At 35.2% G+C, this 19,873-nt stretch overlaps 1 protein-coding gene across 2 annotated transcripts in view; it reads right to left on the bottom strand.

The window, feature by feature from the left end:
* Nucleotides 1-19,873, bottom strand: part of LOC110370587 (thrombospondin type-1 domain-containing protein 4) — a 59,608-nt gene that overhangs the window by 35,329 nt on the left and 4,406 nt on the right. Inside the window, exons 1-6 of one of the 2 annotated variants that reach the window (XM_021326464.3) lie at nucleotides 13,693-13,933; nucleotides 11,186-11,448; nucleotides 7,443-7,512; nucleotides 7,144-7,280; nucleotides 2,839-2,968; nucleotides 1,057-1,159 (exon numbers count right to left, since the gene is read on the bottom strand). In XM_021326464.3, the coding sequence (XP_021182139.3) occupies nucleotides 1,057-1,159; nucleotides 2,839-2,968; nucleotides 7,144-7,280; nucleotides 7,443-7,512; nucleotides 11,186-11,226 (481 nt within the window). In that variant the 5' untranslated portion in view covers nucleotides 11,227-11,448; nucleotides 13,693-13,933. Of the gene's footprint in view, nucleotides 1-1,056; nucleotides 1,160-2,838; nucleotides 2,969-7,143; nucleotides 7,281-7,442; nucleotides 7,513-11,185; nucleotides 11,449-13,692; nucleotides 13,934-19,873 lie in introns of those variants that run through there. The other variant, XM_064038081.1, reaches the window with a different exon arrangement.

Below are 19,873 nucleotides of genomic sequence, written 5' to 3' on the forward strand. Positions count from 1 at the left end.
AATTAATCATTCATTGAGGATTATGGGGCGTTATTTTTGTTTTTCATAATGCTGAAATAAATGTTTATTCTGTTTTAAGAGTAATTAGCTAGTAGCTATTCTTTAAAAAAGAATAACTCTGTTGGACGTTTTAATATACAATTTTTTTGAATATGGCCCAGCTACTGTTTGTACGGTAGATAGAATGGATAAGGCTACCAAACTTTGTTCAGTAAGTAGCAAAGTGAGTGAAAAAATTACCGCTTAAGGCAATAACTATGTATTTGAGTAAATAACTGTCGTTATTTGCTGAATAAGGTGCGAATGTCGTCGTTTATGCGCGTTTGTGCATAAAATTCATGTTTACGTCATTGTCTATTCTGATAAACCACATCACCGCTTTATCAACAAAGTTAGCACGGGAAGGTTGCATTCAAAGCATTGCCAATATAATATTTACAATGTTAGTGAAATATTTACTTGTTGTGTTAGTAAAAAATGTATGAAAATATTGAGACACCTGAATAATGTCTTATGATTTCAAATAATAGATACAGTGACGTATACTTTTTACCCACGTCTTTTTTTCAGCCTATTATTCTGTATATTACTCACCTATTCTATTTCCTATGTAAATCTAAATACTTATTAGACATTGGTAATCCTACTTCAACAAATGCATTTGCGATTTGTTATGTAAGTATGTTGTGGTTATTTTTGTTAATCTTTGGCACTAATAGTGCTTTGGTTCTATCTTTGATGAAACTTGGCAGTAATATACTAAGCAGAAAGACATAATTCAGTTTTATGCTACAAACATACCTACTATGCTACAAACACACTTTTCACACCTAACCTTTTTCTTATTGATGGCAAAAAATCCGGTTGTGTGTTAGCAGCGCGGTTAGGTTAGGTTAGTGTCAGACTTTTACTGACTAAAAATCCATCATGTTCGGTCATAGGCCTCTTGTACATATACCAGGGCCGCGGTAACTCTTTCAAACAAACCCCGCAACCCTTAAAACAGTTTACCTCGGAATTCGTCTAGAAACTACTACAAAATAAATAACAACGCACCATCAATATAAGGTACCCAGGTGTAGAATCGTCCCCGGAACGGTCTCCTGTCAAACGCCGCGCACTGCGCAGCGCGACTGCTCACCGCTCCGCCGGGACACGGCTGCAACAACATACAGTTATTTAAATAGGGAATAAACTCGTTATTGGTTATTCGATTTTAAGCCTTATTGGCAAAAGTAATATATTAAGAGTTATAAAAGTACAGCAAAGGCTGTGCACCTAATATGTAATCATCTTGAAATGAGTTCGGCAAGATCTTTATTAAGAAGCTCTTTTATAAAGATTTCACCCTGCTTAGATATCTGCTTCACCTATATCACTTATTTGAATACTAAATTGTTTACAGCTATTGTAACTTTCCTTAAACATTTTTTTTACTCTGAAGGTAACTATTTTCACAAAGGTGTGTCACCTATTGTCAATGGCAAGAAGTTCCCTCTAAAGGGTCTGTATTATTTCTCACCCTAAGTATTTTTGAGTCCATCAGCTAGATATACAACAGACACTAAATAAACAACAACTAAGCTCTCGGTACCCTTCAAACCAAAGTGAAAGCCACACAATAAAAAGAAAATGGGTGGAAAAGACAAATGATAACGAGGGTGTTATCAAAAGGCAAGTCAACAACAGATCTTACAGTTTAGTTTACGTTGTGTGCAAAAGTACCTATTTATTTTCTTCACGATAAAGAAAGGACGCCTAACAACATGATAAATTAAATAATTGGTGATGTTATTACTTGTTACTCAAAATTGTTTTCAATAATTAATTACGTATTCGTTTTCAAACATTACGCCATACAAGAAAGATTCGTCGTAAAGTATCACTTATTATTGAGTTTCAATTTATTCGACGAGATTAGGAATAAATATTATGGTTGACAAAGGTTGTCTTTAGAAAGACAAAATAAGGTTTCAAAGTTCACTGTTGCTTATTTATTACTATGGATACTTTGACTTTGACTTTAATTTTCCTGTTTCTCGAAGACCTTTGGCCTATGACACCTATCTACACATAATTAACAAATAATGTCCTTGTCATTTTAACATCTAAGTAAGTAAACGCTAGGAGTCAACATTAATCGTCCGTACAAGCAAATTGAATAGAACAATGGCAATCAAGCAACGTTTACGATGTAGTCACTCGTAAATCATTAGTAAGTTTTAAATGTACACGTATTAAGTGGCTCAATAGTAAGCTTTATACTTACCAATAGAACAAATGATTGCAAGCCATTACTCATAGTTTATTGACGAATGCGTGTGAAACGTGCTTAGTAAAGCTTTTATTTACATTTCTATGGAAATAACAAGTTCATTAGCGGCGTATCAATTAAAAGGGAAATAAACAATGGTCATGATTCGGTTGTGAGGCTCAGATTGCTATTTTCAAGGCGTACTTAGAAGAAAGGAAGGAAATAAAGGCAGAGTCCCATTTGCTTGCTATACATACGTAGTAAGTATGCACATGAGCTTTGCTACGCAGTACGCGTAGCCAAAAAAGCATTTTATTGGCATTAGCTGACCTGTGCAGTTATAAAGAGCTCTTATAAACTAATATAGTAACTGTGGCATAAAACGTACATACCTATATACCCATCAATCAAAATTATATGTTAACTTAATATAACATACCGTTGATCAAACCTTTGTTTTCATGTTACTGTTCTACATGAAGAAAAACTTATATAGTTATTATAATGAGATGAAATAACCCATCCTAGTTGTACCATAGCATACCCAATTCTTTAAAGCTGCTGGATAATAAACAATTTATTACTTTATCATTGCACTCGTGGTATCTCTTGTCGACGCCCTGACAGTTAGGTTCATGTGTCTCTCTCGTCACTCTCACGGTGATCACCGGGGGAGGATAGGTGCTGTTCTCTGCAGATTCTGTGTTCCTTATTCTGTAACAATAACAACAATTTTTAATATTTATTTTCACCATTGTGACTATTTTCGGAAGATACCTAACTAAAAAACCACTTATAAATACCACTTATGAATGTAATGAAATATTGTCTACAAATAAATCAAATACAAATACGCACGTCAATATTAATTAAAAGCGATAAATCCTAGGTTATAATTACGTTAATATTTTAAGGCAAATAGAACAAAACGTTCGAGCGGCGTCAACACAAAAGCTCCTTTAATGAAATCAACGATGCCGCTAACAAATAGCTTCAAACACGTTAATCTAATTTGTTAGTAGTAAAAATAAAAACTAGTGATGTATACCCGACTAAATCGTTCCACATATTAGTAGTCAACTGTTACAAATGTTCACTCCTTTTATAAGGAGAGGTACATTAATTTTATGTAAACTCAACCACGAATTTGAATATTCATGTTCACGAAGAGAAAGATTAGTTCCGCTCGTTCTAACATTTATCTAAAGGTCTTTAAAAAGATAAGTACGACATCACTAGGTTTCTTGGCGCCATTAAAAAGATGACACCTGAAGATTACTTTGTAGAACATGTAAATGAAAACCGACCGTTAAAATATAAACAGTGTAAAGCACCGACCTGCAACTTTATGATACAAATTAACCGATTACGTACATTTTATCATCGTGTTCGGTAGTCAGGCAAGATATAAAAGGGTATTCTTGTTTAACCACTTATTACAACAACGGAGGCAACGATTGAGTATCCATGAAACAACAAAAATGTGATTAAAAATAAATAGTCGAAAGGTTTTTAATAGATGCTAGGAAACCGCAAAATCAGTACACACTGAATTATGTTTATTACATAAACTAACTGCTTTTAGCAATTTAGTCGGTCGCACATCCGCATAAAAAGTATCCTACGGCCTTTCTCGATAAATCGGAAAAATGGGAGTTGTTTCTGAGATTAGCGAGTCCAAGCAAAGTTTCAGCTTCAATATTATTTATATAGATGTTCAATTAAAATAACCCTGTAAAATAAAAAAAAAAACAAGTAAACCAACTCTTGATAAATCTGTAAACTAACTCAAATTTTCCTAAGCAGATAGGGGGCAATATTTCAAGCCCCGCTTTATTGCCGTCCAAATGAAACGCGTACGCGCCGGTGTGAGAGTCTCATGACAAACGACGTCCATCCTAATTTGTCGAGCATGTTGTACCGAGCGATATCAGCAGGATACTGTCGACCGTCTGTCTGTGCGTCCGTTTCATAATGAACGAATTTATATAACTTATTCCACCAACTATCTGTATTACAGTATCGAGAAATTAATTTGATTAATCACGTCATTAAAGGAAATATATTAGAAATGTATATTTATTTAGTATCGAATTGCTACAGGCTTATTTCGTGATCCAGATTATCTATGAATCTAAGGGTTTGATTGCTGAGTTATTTATAAGCACGTAATATTCAGAGGTCATTAACCTCTTTTGTAATTCAGATCCTGGTTAAGAGTGGAGGCAATGAATGTTTTGTCTGAGCTCACTCTGATGAGGGCTCCCAGTAATTACTTAATCTTTCTGGCCTTTTTTCCGCGTATTTGGATGATTTTTCCTATATATATTTTTTTTTCTTTCATTAGTAGTAGGTTACATAAATGTTATAGCACATTACGTATGTATATAGTCTAGTCTGGTTCGAAACCGTTAAAGCTCGGCGCCGCTGGCGGCACCCACTAATTAAGAGTGACGGTATTTTGATTACCTACTTATCTATCTAACAGGACTCTGTATCTGGCCGTATTAATCCTGGATCCTCAACTCGTTACAATTATCTCGGTTCAAGCATTCATTTGTACGTAAATAGCCTGACCTGATTACCAGCAACGGTTCTCATAATCTGTTTGGATTATTAATTATGATTTGACTGACGGGTGGAACGTTGATATGTTAGAACTATGTCTAATAACAATTAACAGAGCCTTTGATATTCAATTAAAGGTCGTTTAGGTATAAATGTGTTGTGATTGCACATAAATCTTCAACAAACACATTCTAGCCCCGTCACAGTGACCCGTGACCAGCGCTCGACTCATCTCGCGCACATAGCAGCCATGGGAAACGGCCCCCGTGCCAAACACTACATTCAACTGACGTTCTGACGTCAATTACCACATGTTAAAAAACCAATCCCTCATTAGTGCTGCAACTACAAATATGTAGACAAAAATGAAGTTTGTCTTCTTTATAAAATGGACGGTAATCGCGAGCTCATTACCGGCTATATCGGAGCTGATGCGTGTCAATCAAGCGCGCGAGTGCAAGCAATCAATGCTCCCACTACAATAACAGCTTGTTACAAGCCACGCTACGGGGTTTCCATTACCTTAATTTACTCGATAAAAACCGTACGAGCGGGTCGCGAGGGCATGTTTAACCTTTAACCTGCGCACACGATAGAAGCTTTTACACTTGGCGAATATTTAATGTTTGCCCTCGGCTCGAGACCAGTTGAGACTTCGAGTGCTTAGAGCTTTCAAACAATAGAGTGACAAGTTATTTTTTAATTGAAGAGCAGAAACTATAAAGAGAATGCAATTAAACCACTCACTAATCTGAAAATAACATTTGCAATAAACTCACGGACAGACGAAATAACAGTTTTCTAAGAATTGCATAAAATAGATTATGTTTAGAAACTGTCAAGACCTATTAGTGTTATTTGATTTAATGGGAGCTTGTTACTCTCTCGAACACCTGTTTTGTCATGTCTTGGAATATAGAGACAGGTACTCTATTTAGCAATCCAGGAAAGTTTGCAATTCCAAGTAAGACAGTTTTCTAGCAAAATCCAATATAAAGTGACAAACTTTAAATGCATTCGCATAAATAATATTAGTTGGATTATGTTGTCACAGCTAGACCACCAAGATCAAAGCTAATAAAATAATTGCGGGCACCGAACTGATTGAGGTTCAAACGCCGTCAGATTACTAAATTGCATATGTCAACGGTTTGATAAACGCAAATGAGCTAGATCTAATCGCCGGCGACAGCCGAATGCCACCGAAGTCGCGGCCGAAACAGTCTTAATTAAACAGCCGAATATTTTCTAGTTGATTAGAATTCTTGTACCGGTTGTCTAGTAAATCATACGCCTATTTGCTACAATGGCCATTATTGATTACACGTGCTGACATTTAAGTAGTTTAGGAAGTTTGCTCATACGACGTAGGTGGAGTTTGTTTAAACGTTTTGCTTATTCATATTAAACCGCAAAAGTTTGAGAGGATGAATGGTCGATTGTTAGTTTTTCTTGCAAAACCGTAATTTGACATTAGACATTCACAACCTGATTTTCACATAGCAAGTACATACAAGCACCAAATACCGCTAGTATTTTTATATTGCAACCGACCCGATAAGTCTCTGAGTCTGATGGTGTAAAAGGCGCATAAACGAATTACGTTAATAGGCGTGTAAAATGTTAGTGTTTACAATTTTTGCTTTTATGTGCAGTATATGATGAGATATTAACGTGCGTCTTCAAGCAGTGTCGGCACCGCCTTGTGCGGCAATTTGTTACCTTACAACGATTCGCTAAAGAGAAATCATGCTATCAAAATTGATAGACAATTGTTAACACGAATATAAAATAACAATCTGTGTAGAAATTCTAACTTCTATTTAGTATTTTAGAAGTATTGGTCCGTTACATGGTACACAACAACATGGTATACAACTGAAGCTGAACCGGCTTATAAAGCAAATTCCGAAATACGAAAAAAAACATCACGAACTCGGATGTCTCCCCAAAGACATTATCCCGATTTCTACAATAGTGAATTGTCAGCACAAAACCACACACACGCTTGGACGTGACACTGATAAGTGGAACGTATAGTTTATCATGAAGGTTTTATGTGTGTTTTGAGAAGATTATCAGACGTACTTTTTATTACCTACTGGTTTCTTAACCATTTCTTAACCATCCCTACTATTCTTAAATAGTCTTTAACCTTTACTTATGGTATAAAGCTTAAAAGTTTGTTTGCTTGTTTACTTGAACACATTAGTTTCAGAAGCCACTAACCCGATTAAATTTTTTTTGGTAAGATAGCCCGTGTATCGAGGAGGTCCCTATGGGACGCTGGTGACGCAAGCTAGTACTTTATATGTGATCACCTAGGTAAGCATTGCCTCTCTTGCACGGAGACTCCACCGCCACAAGTCCTGGAACAAGCACTCCAGCTGCCCCAAGCGCTCCACGCGTACTCCTCGCCTTCATCTGGTACCTCTGGCGCCACCTCCAACTCGGCATCCTGGAATACATTTTGGAAATACATTAATCATCGAATAGTATTTATGTACCTAAATGAGGACATACCTAATATAAGGATCTGGGAATTAAGAGATTTTTCAGGTTTTTAAGAAATAGCATTAAATTTTTACTATATTCTATAATTAACTCTTCAATTAGGTACCTGTGATGTTTCTGTCGTAGTCGAATTCGTCGCCGACGATAACATTGCAATCTCAACCATCACGAATACCCTGAAAAGCAAAGAAAACAATATATTTTTACGAACAAGTTCAAGGAAAACAAATGGGACAGTAAATCAAGATCAGCATCACATATTTCGCTATAAATTGTGTTCTGTTGGTGATGGTACGACAATTTAACGAGCAGTGAAAAAGATCTAACAAGGAAAGGTCATAATCATCTGTTTTCTGTAACAATTTGTCAGTCTAACCATAGTTCACACAATTTACCGCTCTCACGGATAAACGGGTAATGAGAACCAACAACATTCACTTAGGCACATGATTGTCTAAAGTTTAACAAGCGAGCATGATCATACATGGCTAAATTGTGGGTGATGTTAGTGACATGGAAACACTTTGTTTATCACTACTTTCCCGATTTGGGTTTTAGTTTGTAGGGCTGTCTCTTAAAATAGTTTCCAGAAAACGAATGAGAATAGCTCTCATTGTACCTCTTTTGTTATATTTTATGGTTTTACAAAGCATCGTTTGTTTCGTAGTTTAAGTTTTAAATCCGTAAGTATTCTCTTAATCATAATCGTTTTCAAATACGCTATATTGAATATTACCAACAATTACATGCTCGTTATAAAAATAAATTGGTCCAGTAATATACAAACGCTATGAAAATACACATAGATTGAATTCTTTATAAATATACAGTTTATTGTAACAATGTAAGTCATGGGGTCATCGATGGCAGCCCTGTGCGGTCTGCGCCCACGCAGTTCTCACCGCGTTGCGCAATCTGACAACTCCATTAGACGTTTGTGGCTGGAGCGAGAAGCACCGCCCGAATGCACCCGCAACGCACTCCACATTAAAACGATCAAACGACTCTGTAAAACGCCCTAATGAACATCTTAAGTGGTTTATTAAGTGCCGATCGCCGTTATTTTTATGTTAAAATCACTTCGTCTACCACTACCACACATGAGAAATTATTTCGTTTTTGAAGTGTCTCTCTATGACGAAATTTTAATGGCTTTAAACTATTTGCAAGTTTATGGTCATAAATTACAAACATTACAATTTTATTTCACTACAATTTATGGTTCTAATTTTAATTGATTTATTGCTCAGGCCTGCCCCAAAGCAAAAAGTTGGACATACACTAATCAACAATTTAAATAATTCAAAATAAATGTAGCGAGTTATTAGTCCACGTGATTGATACACGCCTACTTGGCACACGCGTCGTAGGTATAACCAATTAAATGTGCAAGTCGCTTCATCGCATACCAAGATACAAATCAAAATTAACAATGACAATTAACATTAACTAATGTCTTTCTAGTAAAATAAATATAAACATGTCAATAGCACTAATTAGATTTACGCCGGTAACCGCTAGAGGCGGCCGGCAGCCCGCGGCCAATTGAGCACGGAAACACGCGCAAAGAATATCGCTTTATAAGGTGATGAACACATTTGAAAATAAACAAGTGAACCTACAAGGAATTATTAGGTCGTTAGGGACGTCTTCACGATCTCAGTAAGAGCATGTTTATTTGACTGCCCCAGCATTTTGAGGAGCTGAGGATTAGTTTAACGGTATTTATCTTAGATGATATTCCTTGTAGACAAATATTTCGAGAATGTTCTAAAATAGCAATAAACTCTCAATAGCCAAGCGTAATAATGTTTAACAGAAATAAACAGAAGCACACGCCGCAGACAATTTTAGGAGTGTCTTCAGATTGATTTATGTCTAATTGTTATGTCATTGCCACAAGTCTGTGTATAAAGACAAAAATAGCTCCAGGTCACTATCCTTGCACCGTCTATAATAACTCTGGCTATAAAACGAAGTGCCTTACTTCACGAAGTTTGTTCAAGAACAAACTGTTATCTAAGAATAATTGCATCTACACAGGTTACAAATGGACACAATTCAACACTGCTATAAACAGTTAGATGCAGTTGTGGTTCCGCTCCGGGATATTGGCCGTTATGGCTAAACTGACGGTAGTGAAATAACTTGTAGCTATACAATGTCGTTTTATGTGACTTATAAAGTCGTAATAAAGCTTCTAGTCAACACAAACGTTGTCAGCATACAAGTCATTAAATACACATTCGGCAGTAAGCTACCATTTACGGAATTCTGGTAAATGTTTGGGACACTCAAACACTGGTGAGTGTTGACGCGTTGTCCACAAGACTTCAAATTAGCTTAATACGTAATTTATTCAATGCATAATTATGTGATAACTATGTTCGTCCCTAAATCCTTTCCCACTCAAAACCAGTTTGAAAGCAACAAGTAAAGGACAATTTGAAGATCACGGGACTTTGCTCTTGACCTTATTTTTTTGTCCTGACGCAGCGCGTGCGCCTCACAGTGCCCTCGCAGTGAATGGGCCGTATAATTTCTATTTACTTTTACTCTCAAAGGACTCCTCAAGTAGTGATCATAAAAAGTTTACCGTTTGAACACGTAGAAAAATATTTACTGTGGACAAATGTTTCTACAGCGGTTATTGTGCATGTATTTAGTTGGTACATTGTAACTGCAGTTCACACACTTTATCAAGTGACAGAAGGGTCCTTAATCGGTAGGCCTTGGCTTTAAATTAAGTGGATAAATAAACTGTGAGACAGTGCTTTTTATTTCTTCTCTTTTTACATCGTGCGCTCATTTATTTTCCTTCCCGTTGGATTTGCTGCGTCATGTGGCTGCTTTTCACACATAGACTGGACCTAATGGTAAGCCATTAATGTCACATTATAGGTCACTAGCTGGGAGGTAATCTGGTGTAATCAGCACGCCTACCGTGACGCAGATGATCACATTGGTACCGTAAACAACAGTTACGTCTAGTGATGTGGCGTTCTTAGGAATAAAGGGAATAGGCTCTTGATTTACCATTAATGATGAACTTAATGTTAAACTATCAGGGCCACAAGATGATAAGAAACAAAATGTATCAGAATATGTATAGTTATCGGCACGAATCTTGAGCTCTGACCTACATCTGCGCAGAAGTGATTTATTAGGAAAGAACCAATCCCGAGTGACGACTATGACGCGATGCACTGCAGGCCAATCACCGCTTTACAACGCACCCGCGCCTCACTTCATACCACAAAAGGGACCCAATAAATTACTTCTGCGCAGGTGAAGGTCAGAGCTCAAGATTCGTGCCGATAACTATACAAAAAGCAAATATGCTCTCATAATTAAAACATAACATAAATTCGCGCACGTTTTTCCAAACATCCGCATACATTCGTAGATCATAAAATCTATTACTAAATAATTTAATGAAACTCGGAAATCAGCGCCTTGAAAAAATTCAATGTACACCAAACGATAGTGTTGGCAGTATGCTGCTAAACGTTAAATGAAATGAGCTAGTGAGGTGCCAACGGTCCGCACACGTCTGCTTCGCTCGTAAACGTAGTGTTCAAAAAGATTTATTAGGTATTGAGTTTGGTCTATGGTTTCAGGTCGGAGATACACGTTCATGTCTTACAATGATTGTCTAAATAAGATTTTGTTTTAGAAATACTGAAATACGTTTTTCATTAACTAGGAAAAACAATCGGCATATCATCTCTCAAAGAGCTTTTATTTTTTGTTTTTAGATTATTTTTCACTTTGTTAATTGATGTCTACACAAATATTGATTTAGGTAATAAACGTCTATAACATAAAACATATTACATAAATACTTACCATAATAACTTTTTACTAAGAAAATATCTTTTCTTCTCCATTTTACGAGTTCACTGTGAATTTTTATTGCTTATAAAGATATACTTGTCTGTGTTCATTTTATTGAGTAACGACAACTTAATGATTATCACTTTAAAATGCGATGGATTTATGGAGTCTCAGAATATCTGACTTTTAACACCGAAAGTGGGTATCATGTCACTCCGCGATTGTGGGACGGCATGGCGATGTACGGTCCATTTTCATATTTCCACGCATGGTTTCTGAAACAAATAGAGACACATGTTAGGTTTCTGAAAGTATAAAACATCGGAATAATTAGACCAATTAGAACCTTTTACGTGTCTTGTTGTCTCCTAATTAAAACAGGACGCCTAAATCCCTTGTTTTGAACATTAACAGCATAAAGGCGGGCAGGCTAGGAAACGGAAGCAGGTACTAAGATAAGAAGCAAACAATGCCTTGCTAGTGAAACACTGACTCACTCAGCGAACACAGGGTTACTGAAATAAGGTCAGTGCAGCTATGTGCTTAATTAAGGCGACCGAGTATTCCAAAAATATCAAAAAAGATATACCATGAAGGTGTGACACCTATTTTTGTCAATGATAGTTTAAACGATAATGCTGACTGGTACTTATAGCTAAAAAAATCACGCTATTAGAAATACGATTTCAACTTAAAATGAATCAGAGATCATTCAGCATCATGATCAGAGTAGCATCTAATCAGAATCCTGATAATAGTGATTTATCCAGTCTTTGTATTAATAACATATTTCTATCTAAATAAATAACTCTTCAGATAAGAACTATATTATAGATTTAACCCAAAATAACTCGAATCAAATTATTTAGACGATGAAGAATTATGGTGACGTAAACATTATTGTGGAGGCGGAAAGTAAAGCTTTCCATGACATAAGAAGCTTGAAAACTCAGTTTCCTGAAATTTATGACACGCAAAACATAACTCATATTTCTAAATTAAAAGAAGCTATTCCAAGGTGAAATGTATAATGCTTGGGAACAATGAATTCAGATAATAACCGTATAGAAGCTACTAGCGATTTTTCACCCGCGTCCTGTGTAATTTCTGCGCACCTAGATAAAAAACAGCTTATATCTTTGATCGATAAATGGGACAACACAGAAATTAGCACGTTCAAATAAACTACCTACTTAGCTTTATAATATCTGCATAGATTATTCACTAAGCTTTCTTGTACCATTTCAAAGCATTTTGAAACTATAGCACTTTTGCTATAGTTTCAGATCATTGAAATGCTATAGTATCAGATCACTGGTATGTTATCAAAACAATTCAGTTCCATCATAATAGACGATTATTGCTTCAATATGGGACTGAATAATTCCCAAATTCATAACAGCTGAAACAACGCACACACATTCTAATAAACACGTCCACAGTCTAGAAATTATACAAATTGAAACGTTCGCGCATTTCTCGAGCTCGCGTTATCTCCTTGGGAACATAGTCAATAATGAAGGCAAATATTGTGATACTGTTACGAAAGTATTACGACATAACTGCACTGTGTCACTGTGTTAGTGTACCTGTTATCGGTAACACGTGTATTGAACAAACAGACGACGTAGTAACTAGAATGTTAATGTATGTGAAACTATGTGGTTTCAGTGCTTGAAACCTATCTTAGGTTTCTGAAATGAAAACACTAATAAATCCCCGTTTTTATAGTCAAAAATAAACTACGCATTAGATCTTTTTCAATTCAAACGAAGCTTAAATTGATGTCATTATTTTTAACCTGAAAAAGCATAACAACACAAGTAAACAGTGTTTCAATGTATGTACTTACCTGAAGATGAATATTACTTGTCTACAAAGAATAACTGCTAAGTAATAGTAACTAACAAGCATAAAAATTGCTCCTATACCTACCTAATAACAAAAAATCACACTTAATTTTACACACTGAGTAATTGTTTAGATAGGTGTAAAAATTATCACTATCAAGATTCACGCGTAAAAAGTTTGTGTTCGTACATTGCCCTGTTTTTAGAAATCTAGACGGCTAAAACTGTTTATATTTGTATCTTACGATTTCTCACCACTAATTCCGTAATGTAAATAAATAATACAACTAATCGTTTAATGCACAAACAGTGTAGTTTTCAGGAAAGCTCGCACGTGCTCCGAATTAAGGCAACTTCACAACACCTTATCATTGCGCCCGCGCACTGAAGTTAAGGTAAATAAAAACAATGAATTGGGTCATATCGCAACCAATTCTGACACACAAAACATACACGATTAACGCATTACAATAAAAAATACTGAAGTTATTTTAACTATACTTCGTGACACTTAAAGTTATAAACTTAATGCTTTCAAGATTCCTACATAATTTTATGACACCCATGTAAAAATAGTCGTTAATTAAATTGAGATACAATCCTTTTACGACAAAATTAAATATTAAACAGTAATAAAATCCAAATAAAATATTAATAAGTAAAACTTACCTATTCTACAATGATTGCCAATATATCGCCTACTAAAAACAATAATGATCAAACTTCACAGTAATAAAAAAAATTGCGAGCACCATAAAATTTAAAGTACGATTTATAAGTATTAATGAGTTATTTTTAATTATTAATGATGTCAAAGTGAAGTTGTCCGCGTGCTTAAGGGCGGTATCCCGCAGCGAGCATACACGTCGCCCGATGTACGCGCGTGCGAGTTGCTTTTAGCAGACTGGACATTGAACGCATCCGTAACTTCCAAAGTGGTATGGATGGAGAGTACTTCGTTATTATACAAGGAAATCATTCCTGGCCCTTGCCAACGCCTGACTATTTATTAACAAGCGGGAATTAATTTACACGGTGATCAAGAGACACCTATTTTGGTGACACCAACAGAATTCGATATAAAATGCGAATGATATGTTAATTTGTCGATAATATGCGGCTTTTATTATTTTAAATAGACCCATAGAGAGGTACGTGACGCATATGAGTTCTGGAATAATAGAAAAAAAAAATTGATTGGCAATAAAAAAGGAGTTCATGGACCGAATCGAGAATCAATCTTTGGTTATTCGCATTGCAATACTGTCGTTTATCATTCAATTGTTAAGCGGGCATTAATGTCGGTATCAATCGAGTATTGTTGTTTTGTGTGTAACATGCCTAGGCCGAGGCTAATTTTTGCGGTTACTAACTGAACCAATATGAGATGTATTGTGGAGGAAGCTACACCCGTTTATTTTTTATTTGCCCATGATGTAACCGAGTCTTTAGAATGAATTATTTTAACTCATGAGATGAATGGGCTCATGAGCAAAAGAAAGTGAATTGCAACCGTTTAATCAGTCGCCAGGTAAATAAAAATTGCGATTACTGCACGTCTACGATGACTCAAGCACAACTTTTAAGACTTACTAATGCGCGTGAGTCGCCTTTATATCGTTCCTGTATTATTTGAAAACTGCATTCAAACGATGAACATCACGCCTAAATTAAAAAAAAAAATCTTTTTTACATAATCCTGTCCACTATTACACCTAAGAAGTACCAAAAAAGGAACACATCACAAAAACATTTACGTAAATAACGTTTATTAAAATACCTCTAAACAGAATTCCTAATTCAAAGAAAAAAATGTAGCTCACAGCCGTCAATCGAACATTTCTCCCAACAAATTCCATTGATACCAAAGTAAAATCATCAAAACGCTATAAAATGTCCGAATCGCGGCGATTCATTCGTTAACAAGGCGATTGGGGTTCACCGTAGCTAGCTAGGTGGTCTACTAACACCCATACGTTTCATTACCACACAATGTCGACGTTAACGCGCCTCCGATAACTTTTATTGTCCTTCTATTTCACTTTGTTCCATTACTGAAGAATAAATACTGGTCCAAATGTGGGCAGGAACACTCTTAGTTAATGTTTACAATAGTTAAGTTAGACTTTAACGTAGATATTTTGTAATGTATTAGTTTTTATCTGATATGTTTGATAGTATTTATTTTCAGTAGATTTATTTCCCACGTTACTATTAAGATCACTTTGTACTCATGTATTTATTACTCCATACTTAGTACCTACATTACACAACAAATTGTTTGCGTATAATGATTTATATTTAACAAGAGAAAGCGACCCTTGAAAACAAAGTTCAAGTTCTAATATTATTTAATTGTAATTAATTTTGAGTACGCTTCAGATATCAACATGACAATCAAAACATTTCGAGTGCTGTCCATGTCTTAGTTAACAAACCGACGGTTTTGCTAAATAACTGTATACGTACTTAAATTATAAACAAATCTTATCTCAAGATTACAATCTTTGCCGACAATTTAAAAAGGAAATGCATGTTTACTTAAAGTGATTTAAAAGCGTAATATTTATTTCACAATGTAAGCTACCGCGACAACTTCGATTATAGTTTTTATCTCATAACTGTTTACACAAATAAAGTTCGAATCATGCGCATGAGTTGGATGCGATGCAACTTAGGGTTCAATTATCACCTGTTAGCGGGCTTCCACTAAGGACGCCAACCTTTGACCTCATAGAGGGTCTCGATACACTAACCTACTTGAAGCCGTGCTATGTTTGGTTTATTGTTATATTTATTGGCCCTGCTTTCTTCTGTTTGACATTTGGAACGCAACCTACTTCAAGGACTGTTTTATAAAATAGTGGTGCTAATAGTGGTGGTGAATAGGAAGGAGTATGGGATACAGCAACGAGATACATAATTAAGGATAATTATTGTACCCATGTATGCTAAATATAGAGTTATAATGAATCAAATTATTTAGAACAAATCAAAATCATTTACGGATAAACTTCAGGGTTATTTTTAGATTAGGTATTTGGCTTACTAATATGTTGGAATTAATTTAACCGAAAACTGACCACTTCCTTAGTTCCTTGGTTCAATTTGCATTACATAAGCTTAGTTTATCACCTACTCCAATACATCGTGGTGTGCATAGCTACTTGAGTGATCTGCAAGCTCACGTTAGGGCTACAAACCGCATATCAGCTACAAGTGGGTAAAGCGTATGACACACGTTCGCTTTCCTAGTGGTAAGGTAAAAGTTAAACCGCAGTGTGTCGTAAACTTGTAGTAATTTAGTATTTCCTATATTTTAGGTTGGTTGTGTGCTGCTACTGAGTTTATGTCAGGTAGATATACTAGTAGTATTTTTCGAGGTAAAACCCATTAAACAATATCTAATGGTAGAAAGTAGATAGATATAGTTATCGGCACGAATCTTGAGCTCTGACCTTCACCTGCGCAGAAGTAATTTATTGGGTCCCTTTTGTGGTATGAAGTGAGGCGCGGTGGCGGGCTAAAGCGGTGATTGGTTCTTTGCTAATAAATCACTTCTGCGCAGATGTAGGTCAGAACTCAAGATTCGTGCCGATAATTATACTTTTCATATTGAGTATAATGTTGTCTGCATTTACCTATTAAGTTCCGTTATTACTCTTAATATGGCTGAGATGATGATGATGAGATGATGATTACTCTTAATAATATCTGACAGAAAAACAACCCAACCAGTTATGGCCTTTAAATCCTGAAACCAAAATAAAGATACCAAAAATGCTTGGCTAACCACCACTATGGATCATTCCTTACCCAACTACGAGTGAGCCATACAAAAAGCTTCACTCTAGCCAGACCCAATCTATCGCCATTAATCGGGAATGTATTCCGTCCACCACTGTTTACTTAAAATAACCTGTAGCGTAGAGCAAATACTAAGTTTTTCTATGCACATCTAACGCTGGCTAAACCATATCTAAATAGCTTGGAGGCAGCTTATGAGGAAAGTAAATAGGAACGAGGAAATCTGAGAGTCTGAAGGTATGTTATTAAAACGATATGATTGCATACTACATACCACGTATTAAACAGACGATTATGTAATTTTGATTCCTAGAAGAAAGTGTAAGTATTGATGTGGAACATACATACATTTTTAATTACAAGTGGTTCTTGGTCTTTTGAACATTTTTAAGCCTCTACCAGTATCGCGAAGTTTACAATTAAAAAAAACCTGAATCTAAAATACTTTTTGGCTTCAATAAAAAATATCAATCCTGCTTTGTTAGAAAAGTATTTTTCGTCATGACAGTAAATAGACCGATGATGATGTAACCAGACTATTTGGACGATTATTGGCACTAATTGGTTATTCAGAATTTAAATAAGTTGCCCAATTCTGAATTCCATCAGACATTTAATTTTTAATTTAACACCATGTGATGCCAATCAATAAATAGTTCATGAATTTTTACGACTTACGCTTCAGGCTCAAGGACAAAAACAAAAGGAAATAATTGAAGTGGCCGATAAATAGATAGACAAGCTACTTGATGGAGTCGAGGGGTCAACAGGCGACAACGATCGGCAACTATTGGACATAATGATATAACAGCTGAACACCCGTGATTTCAGCGGGTCAATGACACCCCACACACAGAGTTGTGCCATTTCAACAACGCTACGTGTTCTATTCATTTAGAACGCAGATTTCAGTGGAGTTTCAGTATTTGGCAAACTTGTGGCTAGTTTAAACCAGTTTAGCGTTCGCATCAGAATGGACTATGAAGAATTTGTACATAAAATAAATTACAATTAGTATCAACATAGCACGTTGTTAAAGTTGGACACGGATTGAAGAAAATGTTGAATATTACCAACCTCTACAAAATTTCTTTTGCATAACACTTCCACATACCTAGATGTCGACGTCATATTTTTGTAAATAAATTTCACTTTTTACGTTCCAATAGAATTATTAAAAATTATTTCTTAAAACTTTTTATTAATTTCCCGCTCACAAATCTTGTTTTGTATTTTTAGTTTTCCATTTTCGAAATTTAAAAACTGGAACAAAGAAAGCAATTTCATTCAGCCTATATGTATATGGCCTATTTTTTATACCAGTGAAATCTATAACTTTTAGACTTATTTGTAATAGTTATTTGAAAGTGTTTTTATAGATGCGTTAATTTAATTGCTAAGTTGAACTTTCGGATCTCACGATTCCATTTTATTGGATTATGTTTTTACATTTATTAGTTTGCTTACTATGTTTCGTTAAGTAATGGACCTACACAGAATCGAGCTACAAAGAAATGTATTTAAATGATTTTGAATTAAGATATTTCTTTAATTGCCGGCATAATTTTCTTTTATTATACTTACAAAAATGCCAGAATTTTTCTTCTATTTAAATTGAACTTTTAATGGCGTAGAACGAAAATTCTTTAACCGATTCCCGTCGTAGGTGTTCCAACACCGATATGACGAGATTGGGTCACATCGTGACCGCACTAACAATGTTCTGTCAGACTAACAAAACCCCAATTTAATATGGAAATTGGACACTGTAATAAAAATACTGCATTAGCTCCCTTTAAGCAAATTACTGTAACGGTCCATTGTATTTATGATACCTGTTTAAAAATCTGTAAGCCTCATTGAACAATCCAATTAAGCTTTAAAATACATTTTAATTTTATTGTGATGATAAAAACCAATTTTGGAAATGAAACACGTCTTTTGTAAAGTTGGAATTACTTCCTGAATAAATAAGTATAATATCGATGTTAGTTACATCCACTCTTGATTATAAACCGACTGTTACAAAAACATTGACACGCCGGATTAAAGTCACTCCATTAAGTAGATACATGTTTTATAAAGACAGTTATCCCATGTTCAATGACAGTATTATGTCTACGCTATCGATATTTTTTATCGTTATTCTTGGACAACTCTATTATCGCAATTCCACCACTTCTTTTTTAATAGGTGTAGGAATAACGATCAAGATAAAAAAAGTATTTATTGTTACAAAATAACTATTAGTTACCTCATAACCCTGTAAAAAAGAGCATCCAAAAACATTTTCTCTTATACCTAAAAGCTCGTAAAAAATACCATTGATAATTTTCCTCTTATTACTTTTATACGACTTTAATCAATATTACTTACGTAATCAAGTTATCGTGAAAATAATTAAATTATTGAAGGCATTCATGTGGAATGCCACGAGTACTGTGGGTTAATGTCGGCGACGGACAGGCCTCGGAATCACTCGACTATCGTATCTGTACGTAAATAAATTTAATTTTACAGTGCGTCGCCGGTTAATCGACTGACAGGGTTACGGCCATCGAGTTTGTATCGATATAGAGCTGTTGAATTAAACTTATGTCGTGGAGATACTTTTGAAAGTAAAGCGTCCTTAATTAATTGCATTAGTTACATTATTTAATTTAAATACCTATTTGATGACAATTGACGAGATAATTAAATTAGTTTTAAAGTTAGCAATAAATACTTAAACCGTTACCACAGATCTAAGATTAAACTTTCTGAATCGCCTATACTCCTTCAATAACACCTCAAACAAATTTTTTGAACATAAAAAATACTCAAACCAATTATAAAACTCTGGTAATACCAGCTCTATATGAATCCAAAGAGAGTTGTATAAACGTCATCAAAATATTGAGTGGTCGATACAGTGCATGACGTCGCATAGCCGCAGTACGAGCCAGTTTAGAAAAGTCACACGATGGGCTCACATTATGTGGTTACTTGTGTAATTTAGGCCTTATCTTCGTGTGCTCTAGCTTAAAGTCCAGAAGTTCTATAT

Source organism: Helicoverpa armigera, chromosome 15, assembly GCF_030705265.1.
Source record: "Helicoverpa armigera isolate CAAS_96S chromosome 15, ASM3070526v1, whole genome shotgun sequence".
Lineage (NCBI taxonomy): Eukaryota > Metazoa > Arthropoda > Insecta > Lepidoptera > Noctuidae > Helicoverpa > Helicoverpa armigera.